Source organism: Neomonachus schauinslandi, chromosome 2 (genome assembly GCF_002201575.2).
Source record: "Neomonachus schauinslandi chromosome 2, ASM220157v2, whole genome shotgun sequence".
NCBI lineage: Eukaryota > Metazoa > Chordata > Mammalia > Carnivora > Phocidae > Neomonachus > Neomonachus schauinslandi.
In genome coordinates, this window is record NC_058404.1 from 1,533,021 (window position 1) to 1,546,193 (window position 13,173).

The 13,173-nt window shown below is 52.4% G+C and overlaps 1 protein-coding gene across 3 annotated transcripts in view; it reads left to right on the forward strand.

The window, feature by feature from the left end:
- The window catches only part of ARHGEF10 (Rho guanine nucleotide exchange factor 10), a 105,859-nt gene that overhangs the window by 65,164 nt on the left and 27,522 nt on the right, over window positions 1-13,173 (forward strand). For all 3 annotated transcript variants that reach the window (XM_044912810.1, XM_021694102.1, XM_021694103.1), the window contains 2 exons: window positions 859-1,004; window positions 4,232-4,407. In XM_044912810.1, coding sequence (XP_044768745.1) covers window positions 859-1,004; window positions 4,232-4,407 — 322 coding nt within the window. The remainder of the gene's footprint in view (window positions 1-858; window positions 1,005-4,231; window positions 4,408-13,173) is intronic.

The following is a 13,173-nucleotide window of genomic DNA, read 5'->3' on the forward strand; positions in this document are numbered from 1 at the left end:
ATCTGTGGGGACAGAGTAAGGCCGATGAGGAAGTGGTGTGTGTCCCTTGCTAGCGATCCTGAACCTGTGCACGCACTCTCATCATCCCCGTGAGCATGTCAAGAATAGGTTGACAGTGAGCTTGGCTACTGCAGATAAAGGATCAGAACACCGTCTGGGTGTTCAGACCATCTGAACATGAATTCCCCATGTTCCTTTGGGCTGAATTGTTATAAGTCTGACTTCTATATGACTTACCTCATCATACTAATGAGTACAAAGCATCTCTGCAAAGGACCAAGGGTACTGTGTTTGGCTCAGTGAAATGAAATATGGCATATCACAAGAAGCTAAGATGTTTTCTTAATTACGCTATCCTTTGGAAAACGAAAATCCCCGAGTAGCTATTGCACTTACATAAAACATTCTGGTCGGCATAGAGTTATAAATAACAATGGTTGGCCGGCTGTGGATGAGAGTCTGTAAGGAATGGAGCTTATACTGGGGCAAGTCATTTAAAGAGAAGGAGTATGACTGACAGGTGAAAACAAATGAGCCCTCCTTTGCTGAGTCAGTCTCTGTGAGCTGGAGGAATTGTGTTTACAAGGGCTGGGTTAGACTCCTTTCACCGTTTAGAATAGCTCCAAACACTGTCCATGAAACTATGTAGTTAAAAAAAAAAAAAAAGCCACTCTCAGAATTCTGCGTAGTATACACATAAAGTACGATTGGAAGTGCATGAATTCTCTGTAAAGGGGAAAATCTGCAAAGTTTTGACGCTTTATGCTCCTGTATTTTGCAAGACTTTCGCTCACCCTTTTTCTTCTTTTGATGAACTCGATTGCGGGAAGCATGTCAAGTGTGACTTTGAATGTTCAGCTTCTCAGCAGTGGGAATCGGTACCTCGTGCGATCCGACGATATGATAGAAACCGTTTACAACGACAGAGGGGAGATCATTAAAACCAAGGAGCGCCGCATCTTCATGCTGAGCGATGTGTTAATGTGCGCCACGGTCAGTGCACGGTGAGCATGCGCCTAGGTCGCGGGATCGGCTCTGCGCCCGGGAACGTGCCGCGTCCCAGATGAGTGGACGGCTCTTTTAATGCTCCCATTCAAGCTGCCCCGATATGTGCGCAGAACTTCGTCACCTCGTCCTGTGATGAAGGGGAACCGGGACCTAAACAGGCGTATTTTTATTTTATTTTTTAATTTTTTAAAAATGATTTTATTTATTTGAAAGAGAGCACAGGCAGGGGCAGCAGTGGGGGGCGGGGGGAGACGCACGCTTCCCGCTGAGCAGGGAGCCCGACGCGGGGCTCCATCCCAGGACCCCGAGATATGACCTGAGCTGAAGGCAGACGCTTAACCCACTGAGCCACCCAGGCGCCCCTAGACAAGTGTATTTTTAAACGGGTCCAGTGTTCAGTCACAAGGTCACTGCTGGAGGAAATTCGGGACGAATGGTATATTTTTCTTTAAACGTAAGGCCAATGTTGGAACCAGAAACTGCATTGTGTTTCTTTTATTTCCCTCCTAAATCACTCTACAGTCTTGTTGTGATCATTGTTCACATCCTTTCTCTTTAGCTGCCTCGCTGTGGAGACGTTTTTGGTAAGCGTTTTTCTTGTATGATTATATCGGTGGCGTTTATATTCACTGTGAACCAAGAAAATGAGTACATACCACTTCATCATTTCTTATCCTTAAAGTCATTTACCATCAGGACTGCTCCCTAACACCTAGAATGTTGTAGCTGGTTGACGATATCTGAGAAGTTAGTGTCCTCAGGTAGAGAGGGATGGTAAGGGAACTGAGGCAGACGTGAATGTTTTGCGCTGAGTGCCCCGGGTGCTTTATCAAGTAGCGCACGTTGGTGTGGTGTCCTGAGCAGCTCATCATGGCTTGAGAGGCTCCGTTGTTAAACTCTCAGGAGTTGGGGATGCAGTTGCCAAACCACTGGCAGCTCGAACTCGTCCACTCCGGGTGTTGACAGCACAGAGACTGGCCCGTGAGACAGGCAGGGCTCCCTCTCCCGCCAGGAGCTGGGTGCTAGGCCTTCGTGAGCACATCACCGGGTGGGAGCCAGCACGTGTGCCTGCGGTCCTCCTGTGGTGGCCGCCCTGTGGTGCTGAGGAGCCCCAGCAGGGAGTCCGGGGCGGGGCTGGGCCCCCAGGGGCTCATGCCGTGCAGCCCGGGTTCCAGCCTTCTCAGGGCTCCGGAGAATCACCCCATCCCGCCGAGCCTCACACCCACGCTCTGCAGAGTAATGGTGGGGAAGCCAGCCATCCCTGGGACTCCTGGGAGGGTCTGGCCAGGGACCACTGTCAGGCCCTTCAGCTCTGCGCCCGGCACGGTGCTGCCTGGTAACTATCTGTTTTTATTAGGGTTCCTCCTCGTCCTCACCTGCTCTGAGGCAGCTACAGAATAAATCTGCAAAATATGCCAGTTTTTTTAAAGATTCTATTTATTAGAGAGGAGAGAGCATGAGTGGGGGAGGGGCAGAGGGAGAGAGAGAATCTCAAGGAGACTCTCCGCGCTCAGCACGGAGCCTCATGCGGGGCTCGGTCTCACGACCCCGATATCATGAGCTGAGCCAGAATCAAGAGTCAGATGCTTAAGCGACTGAGCCACCCCCCAGGCGCCCCAAGTGCTCCTCAAGTCAGTTTGGGTCTTTTGAAATTTTATGTCGTTTTAAAAACCTCAAGCTGACAAATACACTTCCAAGATGAACAAGAAGTGGATGAACACTTAAAAATGGATTTATCTGTGTTCACTACCAGGGTTGTTCCTTGAAATAACACCCGGGCTGTGGCAGGGATCCCAGGTTCGGATGACCTTCTACAAAGTGAGGAAAGGGCAACAGTTCAGTTCCCACTGACGTGTTCTCAGTGACACCCCCAGGAGGCGGTGAAGGGACGACCCACTTTGGTCAGGCTGAAGTGTTCAAATGGCCCCAAGGGTTATCAGAACAGCAAGGTCCCCCAAACCTCTGTAGGAGTGAGGATTTTAGATTACAACAGGATGAGTAGAAATTGGGGCCAGGTTCATGGGCCTCTCTTTTTATGTAGAGAGCACACCTAACTCACAGAACACGCAGTCTTTCTTACTCAGTGTCTGAGTTCTGCCTTCTCCTCCTTCCCCATCCCACGCAGACTAGACATTGAAAAGTAAAGCCCTCTAACATCAGAGGGAAGTTGGAGCGCTTGGGTACCAGTTGGCTTCCAACACGCCAAGTATTTTGGTTTAAAGTATAGTCTCCGGCATTTTGGTTATTCCTGTTTACATTTTGATTGGAAAAAATATGTATATCTTGAAGAAAGCAAACTGTGGTAATCATCAGAGTAAGGAACAGTGATTGTCTTGCCGGGGGGGCGGGGGGGGCGGGTTCCTGGCACATGGAGGGCCTCAGGCTGCTGGTAGCCTTGTAGCCTTGAGTAGGTGCTGGTCAAGGAGGTGTCTGCTCTAGCATTTTCCGCCTATCTGAACAGCCATGCTTTGTGTGTTTCTCTTCATGTATGCTCCATTTTATGGTAAAAGGAAAAAAAAAATCTACATAGGTCATGGGATTTTTTCATTTAATTTTTACATAATAAGTATTTTATTTTATTTTATTTTTTTAAAGATTTTATTTATTCATGAGAGAGAGAGAGAGAGGCAGAGGCAGAGGCAGAGGCAGAGGGAGAAGCAGGCTCCCCGCGGAGCAGGGAGCCCGATGCGGGACTCGATCCCAGGACCCTGGGATCATGACCTGAGCCGAAGGCAGACGCTTAACCGACTGAGCCACCCAGGCGTCCCACATAATAAGTATCTTAATCATGGAGCATAATGACAAGATTTAATTTTATTAAAATAGTTACACTATAACTGAGAGTAAAAAAGGAACTTTGATACGAAATAACCAGAGAATATCTCTGCACATAGGAGATTTTCCTGTTAACAGTATTTGCCAGAACGCATGAGCATCTTGGCTCAAGTATCCATCAGGGAGCCTCCAACATGTTCCTTTTAAGCTTTTATGGGAACATGAGAGTTTTCTGGGAGATAAGCATCCCGTGTTCTCCCGTCTCCCAAGATTAGGCAGTGAAGAGTTCCTACCATCCACTGGGAGGCCACTTTACAGAACCAAATGGTAACTGTGTGTAAGAAAGGCAGAAGCAGGATGTGTTTCTCACTTGAATATCTAAGGGATGAAAAGTATCCTGACTAACACCTGTAATGAATCATAACGTCCCGATGCCTCCTCCTTTCAGCACCTCGGACAGCAACACGCTAATGTCAGCCGGCCAAAGGTATTTATTAAAGTGGAGCGTTCCGCTTGGACACGTGGATGTAATAGAGTATGGCAATAACGACGGTGTTGGAGAAAACCGGTGTCCCCCTGTGCACCCACCCGAGAGCCTGGCGGTGGTCGCCAACGCTAAGCCAAGTAAGTGCCGCTTTACTAATGTGCGTGCGCGTCTTGGGGCCGGCGTCAGCGCCAACCGGACAGGCCCTGTTTCCTCGGCCTTGGCAGCATCCAAGGGTCCACGGAGATGGTCGGGCTGTTGAATGATGCCATCTTTGGAGCCTGTACTTTATGTTGGCTGATGAATGTAGACAGATAAGCCCACTGGACCCTCATGTCTGAGCTTGTCCCCACTGGTGTGCATCCTTTGGGTTTACAGGGAGCCCCGCCATGTAGGATGCGTTCAGTCTCCCCAGGTCTGATTTGTCTGCTGCGTTTCCCAGTTCAGAGCCCTCCCCCAGTGAGGGCTCTGTCTCCTGTCTCCTGAGCGTGCATGGAAGTCCTCTAGCGTGTGGACCTCGGTGGTAGGCTCTGCTCTGCTGTGCACCACCTCGTGCAGCCCCTCCTCTCTCCCCTCCCCCAGGCTCCCGAGGCTCCCCAGGGAGGGGGTGCCAGGTCCTGACGAGCCAAGATGAGCCAAGGGTGTCCTGATACTTCGGCAATGCTTCAACAGCTTGGTAATATTTATGGTCTTCGGACTGTAGATTTTGAACGTAGTGTAGTATTCATGACTTTCTCCTTCCATTTCTCTTTTTTAATCCAAATAAAGCCTGGCTAGTTTCACTTACTCACCAGCCTCTGCGCCAGTTGTGGAATACACCAAATGGAGTGAATGGGGACTTGCAGTGAACCTTTTCATACATGGAATGAGCCTTTATATTGAATATTCGTGATGTAAATATATTGGACAACCTTTCAGATTATTTTGCTTCTGACATGTTCAGAAGAAGGTGCCTTTAAACCCTGTAACTTTTCTGGCTGCATATGCACGTTCGCTTGGACTCACAGGAACAGGGCCCGATGAGCATTAGGTCTAATTTGCTGTGAGGTCTCCCGTTGTTCTTGTTTGTGTGACGTTAATAGTCGGTCACTTGGTTGGGTAATCGGCCCGGTAGACCATGTCCTCAAGCACGGTATTACAGGTCCTACAGTCCTGATTCACTAACTGCTAAGTCTTTCTTAAAGGAATTGCAAACAGTCTCAGCGAATAATCAAAATGCCAGACTGTGTCACAGATTTTCCACGGCAGGGATATACCAAGGAGTGATGTGGGGAGGGAAGGGGAGGGTTCTTCCAAACTGATGCATGTTGGTAAGATCTTACTCAAGTTCAACTTGGGTATCTCATTTGTTAAAAGTTTGTAAAAGCCCATTTAAATTGCTTGTCACTATTGGTTGCAAATCCAACGTGTGTCTTGGTTTTACGAACAAAATCATGCCTTTGTGTGTTTATAATGGTAGCAGTGTTAAAAGGTATTTGTAATTAAGATTGCCTGCTTGCGCCCAAGTCATCAGGGACAGCTTTGACCCGTAGAACAGATACTGCATATTAAGGCAGCACTATGTTTTCTTACTCATCTTTTTATTTATGACTCTGTTGAGCTAACTTAGAATAAGATTCGAATCGATTAGCAATATTAAAAAGCATATAGGAGGAGGACTCAATTTTTAAAATATAGTCAACCCTTAAAGAACATGGGGGTTAGGGGCACCAACCCCCTGTACGTTGAAAATCCTCATATATAATTTGACTCTCCAAAATCTTAACTATTAAAAACCTACTGTTGACTGGAAGGCCTACCAATAACATCAACAGTTGGCTAGCACACACTTCGTATGTTATATGAATCCTATACTGTGTTCCAACAATAAAGGAAGCGAGAGGACACAAAATGTCATTAAGAAAATGATAAGAGAAAACACATTTACGGGACTGCCCTGTATTTATCAAAGAAACTTGTGTAGAAGTGGACCCGCACAGGTTAAAGCCAAGTTGTTCAAGGGTCGACTGTCCATGGAAGAAAGGACACAGGCGCCGTGAGCATTCCTACGAGCTTCTATCCGTGACGGCAGGTACATGGTTGTCATTGTCCGTGAGAAGAAACTGTGGCAGTTTGGAGAGTATCCGGTTTTTTTCATTCTTCAATTTAAAGAGAAGTTTGTTGATGTATCCAAAGTTCAAGAGACTTTGGAAAATACTTGGAAACATACACGATCGTGTTCTGCAGACTTGCTGTGACCTTTTCATGACCCTTTGAACAAGCACACATGTAACCTCGGTGAAAGCAATTGTTCGGGGAGGATCTTTTTTGCACACTGTCCTAAAGAGAGAATTTAATTGACAGACCTGTCTGCCATCCATAGACATTCGTTCTGCTCCATTTTGTGGGTGGGCGGAATCCATGTCACCTCATGCGCTGCCGCCCTTAGTGGTGGCGTGCGCCCTCTTTCAGAATGGTCTGTAACTACAGTGCCTTTATTTTAAGAAGCCAGGGTACTGGTAACTGATGAGTGTGTGGCGACTTCCTCTACAATTGGTTAATCCCTCATTGTTTCCCTTCCGGCTCTGTGACTGGGCCTGCAGTGGGTGCCCAATGAGTATTTGTGGAGCGAATGAAAAGAAAAATGGAATCACCAACCACTGTTAAATTTTTAATTAAACTGTGTCTTTCTACCTGCCTGTTTATCGAAGGCCCGTTCTAAACTGAGTGCCATGTCCTGGTAACCCCCAACTGAGTAAGGGGTAGATGGTGCCTTTGGACGCCCAAGGAGACGGATGCAAGAACAAGGGTGTGACACACTGTGATACATTCCTTAACAGAAACGAGGGTGCAAAATATTTTGGGAGATCAAAAAAGGATAATTTTCTCAGAGAGACGCCTCTTAAGCTAGGTTTTAAAGAAGGAGTAGGATTTCAGTAGACAGAGGGTGGGAGGACGTGCATCAGTTGGTTGATTGATTCCTTCAGCTGATCTGCATCTGACACCTGCCAGGAGCACAATAAGGAGTTTGTGTGTCCAGGGAGTCAAGAGTTTTTGTGACTGGAACCTTCCCAGCCTGTGGCAGTCCCTCTGGAATCCGGAGGACCGACAACTGTCTGTTCGCAGGGTCCAGTTCTATCCACAGAAATATGAACTGGAAGAGGCTTCCAGGTTATCCTGTGATTGCGTAAGACCTAGTGAAATGCTTGTGCTGGCTCTCCAGCTGGTGGGATTGCTCCGTCTGGAAGGAAGGGCTCTTGGACCTGGCAGGGTGGTGCCGTGCGGGCCCCAGAACCTGAGACGCTGCTTGGCAGATCCTCTTCCTCTTATGGCTTCAGTTACATGCATGCTTGGACACCGGGACAACAAAGCGTAGGGTCGGAGCGGGAACACAGAATTGCTGATTACTCCATAAACTGCCTGTTTCTTGAGATAACGAAGAGCAGGATGAAGGTGATTGGTCATGTAGGTAATGCTGTTTTCTCCAGGAGAGAGAATTAATGTGCTGTTCACGTGTGGAGGGGTCCTCCCCCGTTAACAGATTGTGACCATAAAAGGGTTGGATTGGGAATTGTCCGGGAATTGTCCGGACACAACTTTCCAGAAGGGAAGGCCTCCAGGAAGCCGTGTTCTCGGCCCCGGAGTCCTGGGAGGGGCGCTTTGCAGAGCATCAGTCTGTTGTTGGACCCATCCTCGTGTTCCCGTTTCCTGAATCTGTCACCCACTAATCTCAGCTCCGTGTCGGATGTGTTACTTGTTGAAGAGTTTTTATAGCAGGGTTCCCTGCTATATTCCCATACAATACAGTTCACTCTTTCTGAGTGTACGGTGGCCATTACCTTGGCAGCGCTGAGTGGACAGACACTGCTGAGAGCGGGGAGGCCAGCGGGCTTCGAGTCTGCAAGTCAGGGGGTCCCCAGCACCCGGACCTCTGTGGGAGCAGGTATTTGCTTCGTTCCTGGCTTAGTGGTGCATCTTAGCTGCGCAGACCCCTGTGTCTTGGTCTCCCTGTCCATAGAGGGGATCCGAGTTTTAGCTGTAAGCTCTGAAACAATGGGTGTGGAGTCCATGGCCTTTTAAATGCCTTCCAGATTAAAAAAAAATTTTTTAAACAAATTAAAATGTGCTCATTCTGTGTGTGTTGCAAGACTGAACTCAAGCCAGATTCCGTGGGGCGTTTTCAGGCTTCCGGTCAGGGAAACAGGGACCAGTCCGTTCGCTGGCGTGTTCAGCACTGGGGAAGGACTGTCCTGCTCATCCTCACGCACCCAGCAATGAGGCCCCATCTGTTGTTGGGGCCAGACAGTGAGCTGCTCTGTGTGCCTCCCATCCGTAATATTGATCTCATTCCCACCAGCCTGCAGCCAGCGAGTCGTGCGCTGCTCATGCAGATAAAACTGTGTCCCCTCCATGAGTCAGTCAGCTGGGCTGTCTCGGCGGTCTCTGAGTTTTTAGAGAAGGGCTTCAGATTCACCCACAGTGCTTTTGTTCCTTCTGATTCTCTTGCATTTGTCATCCATCAATTATTTGGAGGCGCTAAATAGGAGTTCTTTGCTCCGCCCGTAGCCATGTGACTTTTCTGCTGTGTGAGCGACTGAGCTCTGAGATCAGCGTTGGAAAATTCGGTCTGTGGCTCAGCGTTGAAGACAGAGTGGGTGTTGCTGCCTAGCAACCAGGCTGCAGGAGGCCGCGTGGCCGCCATCCTTGGCCCCGTGGGAGCCGCCCACAGGAGACGCCATCCCCAGAGGAGCCCCGTGCAGAGTGTGCATCTGCTTTGCCGCGTCCCTCTCCTTGAGCTGTGACATTTTATTGGCGTTGAGCTTTGCTCTCTGTGCAGGGGCCTGCAGGCTGGTGCCCACGGATTTGTCCAGGGGTCCTCTGGGATTCTGTGGGTTGGTTTCAGCTTCCAGAACTTCTGAATTACTTTGCCAAATTCTGTGCTTTTTTCTGGGGTGATTGAACAGTTTTCGCCGATTTTGTGAGTTGGGCTGGGGCTGGGGAGAGAAAGTCCCTGCAGTGCGGTGGGTTTACCTGATGCACCTGGTAGAGTTGCGTATGCTCCTGACATCACTGTGCTCCCCCCTTGTCTGGTGGGTTTACCAGAAAATACATTTCCCTGTTGCCAGAGATAAGCTGACTCATGCAGGATCCGTAGAGATCGATTCCATTCGATGGGAGACCCCGGAGCACTCCCAGTTTTCAGGGGACGGTGCTGCCAGAGCTGGGGAGGGAGGGGGTCCCCACCCCGCAGGAGCCTCCGCTGGAAGAGACCCGCCATCGCCTCTTTGCGGCATGTCCCGAGAAGGCCTTCAGACACCTTGAGAACGGTGTGCAGGCTGAGCGTGTTTCCGAGGGGAGCGCGCGTGGTGTGCAGGGGCAGGTACTGTGGTCCTGTAGGGATCAGGCCCGTTGCTTTCCCGTTAGTTGGTCCTTGAAGATGATGGTGAGAGTCAGCCTGGCTGCACTTCCCTGTGCTCGGGTATGGCGTGCTGTTACCAGCGCAGGGCAGGCCTTGGCTTGCGCGGCTGTGGGACCAGCATCTGCTTCTCATGGAGCAACCGCAGACTGCACACTGTGCAGCCAAAAACCGCCGTGGGAATAGGGTGAGACCACCCCGGTGGCGTCCTGCCCTTTCCCGGGCAGCGTGCAGCTCCAGGGAGCAAAGTTGCCCCCTGCTTGCCCCCAGCCACTCTGTACAGAGAGAAGGCCAGCCAGACCATCCGCTCTGGATCGGTGTCCCTCCCAGCCCAGAGCATCTGCAGAGTGTGTCCACTCTCTGCTCAAGTCTTTTCAAAGTGCCAGACCTCCTTCTGCAGTCCGGCTGCAAAGTGGGTCTCTGGCTGTGGGTACCAGGGGTCGGGGACAAGGAGGGGATCACATCATTGTTACACATGAGCTGGCAGAGACCTCGGCATCCTTGAATTCTGAGAAGGAGTGTCCAGGAGGGAGGGGGCAGGGGGAAGGGCTGGTGGAGGAGGAGGGTCCCGGAGGGAGAGGCTGGGGCACGGGGAGGGCAGGGAGAGGAGGAGGGTCCCGGAGGGAGACGCTGGGGCAGGGGGAAGGGCTGGTGGAGGAGGAGGGTCCAGGAGGGAGAGGCTGGGGCAGGGGGGGGGCGGGTCCTGGGCAGAAAGTGAACTGTAAAGAAACCACAGATGCAGGGCGCCTGGGTGGCTCAGTCGTTAAGCGTCTGCCTTCGGCTCAGGTCATGGTCCCAGGGTCCTGGGATTGAGCCCCGCATCGGGATCCCTGCTTAGCAGGGAGCCTGCTTCTCCCTCTCCCACTCCCCCTGCTTATGTTCACTCTCTCGCTGTCTCTCTCTCTGTCAAATAAATAAATAAAAATCTTAAAAAAAAAAAAAAAAGAAACCACAGATGCCACGCTGGGCGGATGTGGGTGTGGTTTATGGTTTTGTGGCCAGAAGTGGGTGTGCAGGGGTGCATGTCAGCAGTGGAGTGGAAACCGCACTCTGACCCCTCTACCTCCGAAGGCAGAGGCCCACGTGGTGCCTGCACTTTAAAAATACGAATCCGGGCCTCGACTTCTGTCACCAGGAGCCCTCGGTCTGGGCTGTGGGGCCGGGTTCTCGCTCTGCGAAGCAGAGGGCCAGCACGTGGGGTTTGTTCAGTCCCGGTGTGGGGTCTCGAGGGCTGAGGGCTTGATCCACGTGCCCCCCCCCCCGCGTCCCCGAGCTTGCCGTGGCCTGTGGGCGGGGACACACCCGTGGCCTGCCCTCCCTTCTGAGTCAGCGAGCCGGGGTGTCTGCACGGTCAGATACAGGAGGGCGCAGCCGCCTCCAGGGAGACCCTAGTGATTGGAAAGGCACAGCACGTTTTAGGGCCACGGCTGCCCTGGGAGGGACCGGAGAGGAGGAAGGCATGTTGCCTGGTTGCCTTGGTGACACCGGCCACGTGGCATGCGTCCGAAGCCATGCTGCAGAGCTTGCTCCCCTGCCGTGCGTGACCCTCGGCTCCCTGTGCGCCGATGGAGGGGAGGCCCCCCGCCCCCCGTCGCAGAGACCGGCCGGCTGCCCACCTACATCCGCTCTGCTCCTGGACAGCAGCTGAAGACCGTCGGTTAGACCCCCACGGTCTGCGTCCATGGTCTGCATCCGGGTGTGGGCTGGTAACAGGTGGTCCGTAGCGCCCGCGGACGGTGACCGGGACCGAGGGCGTTCAGGCCAGCCCCCTGCAACGGAGCAAGGCCAGCTGTGTGGCCGCAGCTGCCTTGGAGCCCTGTGTGGAATTTGTCCTGTTCCCTTTCATGGTGCACTGAGTGTTGAGCCCCGTACGAGTTTTCAGTCAAGGAGATTTGGTTGTACCTGTGATGAGACCCAGCTGGCTTCTCGGGGCAGTGAGGCTCCCAAAGCTGCACTGGAGGGCGGTGAAGATGCGTTCACGAGACCGCGGTCTGCGCGCCAGGAGCGCTGAGAGTCAGCCCTGCCTTCCTTCTACTCGTGCAGACAGCCGAAACATTTAGCACGTACGAGTATTTAGTGACCCGGCCAGAAACGCACGTGTATGCTTAGGTTTGGTTTTGAAATCAGAGTCAGTCCTAACAGTCGAGGACGAGGACTGTGGTGGCCCTCCGTCCACCCGAGCCCTGCTCTCCTTCCTGCCCCGTCTCCCGCCTCGCTGCGCCTGCTTGGACACTCTGGCCTGGGTGACCCGGCAGCGCTGACCGTGGGGTGGCCGTAAGGCCCTGCGGTCCTGAGCGCCCAGGCAGGACGGCCTGTCTCTGGGAGGCGTGGGGTGGGGAGGCCCCGGCGAGAGATGACCTGTGAGTTCTTGGCGTCTGGGCGGCACGTCCACGATGGCCACAGAGGACTTCCGGTCCAGCGTGTCCATCTCACACGTGGTACCACGAGTGTGTGCACACGGTTCACGGAAACACTCCACCAGCTTCAGCTTGTCCGCGTGCTAACCATTTGCCCGCTTCTCCCCAAAGCTGAGATCACTTGATGACTAACACGGCTCACGCCCTTAACAGGGAGCCTCTGTGGATGAAGGCTGCCTGCCTGCCGCGGCCGGCTGGCTTCTGGGGGTGCGTGGGGCTCCTCCCACGGGGCTGCTTCCTGGAGGCTCCGAGGCGGTGGCCACCTGTAGAGTAGTTGCTCGTGTGGGGAGACTTGGGGAGCTCCCGAAGCTGTCCTGGTTTAAATACTGCAGATGCCGGGCACACCATCCCCCTCCAGCTTCAGGGTGGTACCGAGGTGGGTGGGAAGGCACACCCGTCCCTGGGTGCACGCGAGGAACGCAAGCTGGGAGAGGCTTCTGGGTTCTCCCAGAGGGACTCCTGAGTCCCCGGTGGCGAGATTCGATGAGGAAGATACAGCCTGGCCCCTGGTGTTTAGTGGTCTCTGTCTCCTGAGACACGTGCTTTATTACGTGGCACACGGGAGCTCCGTGGGAGGAACACGTTTGCAGGGCAGGCACCGATGTCAGAATCTCGGCATGCTCAGCCCGGAGCCCACCTCCCTGCTCACGTCGTGAACACTTAGAGCCCGTCCCTACGCAGGGGACGGCCCTGCCCTCCTCGTGCTCACGTGCTGGTGCTGTGCTCTGCTTTTACCAGGCTCAGGACTGCACGTGTGAGGGGCTGAGTCAGCTTAGACGCTGGCCTCCCCAGCTCAAGGCAACTCAGTCAGACCTCTGTGCACACGGAAATATCCCGTATATGTGTTTAGAAAACAGAAGTGGGATATCGTGTGCACTCTTACGCGACGTTCTTCTTTTTTTAAGATTTTATTTATTTATTTGACAGAGAGACAGCGAGAGAGGGAACACAAGAAGGGGGAGTGGGAGAGGGAGAAGCAGGCTTCCCACTGAGCAGGGAGCCCGATGCGGGGCTCGATCCCAGGACCCCGGGATCATGACCCAAGCTGAAGGCAGACGCTTAATGGCTGAGCCACCCAGGCACCCTGTTTTTTT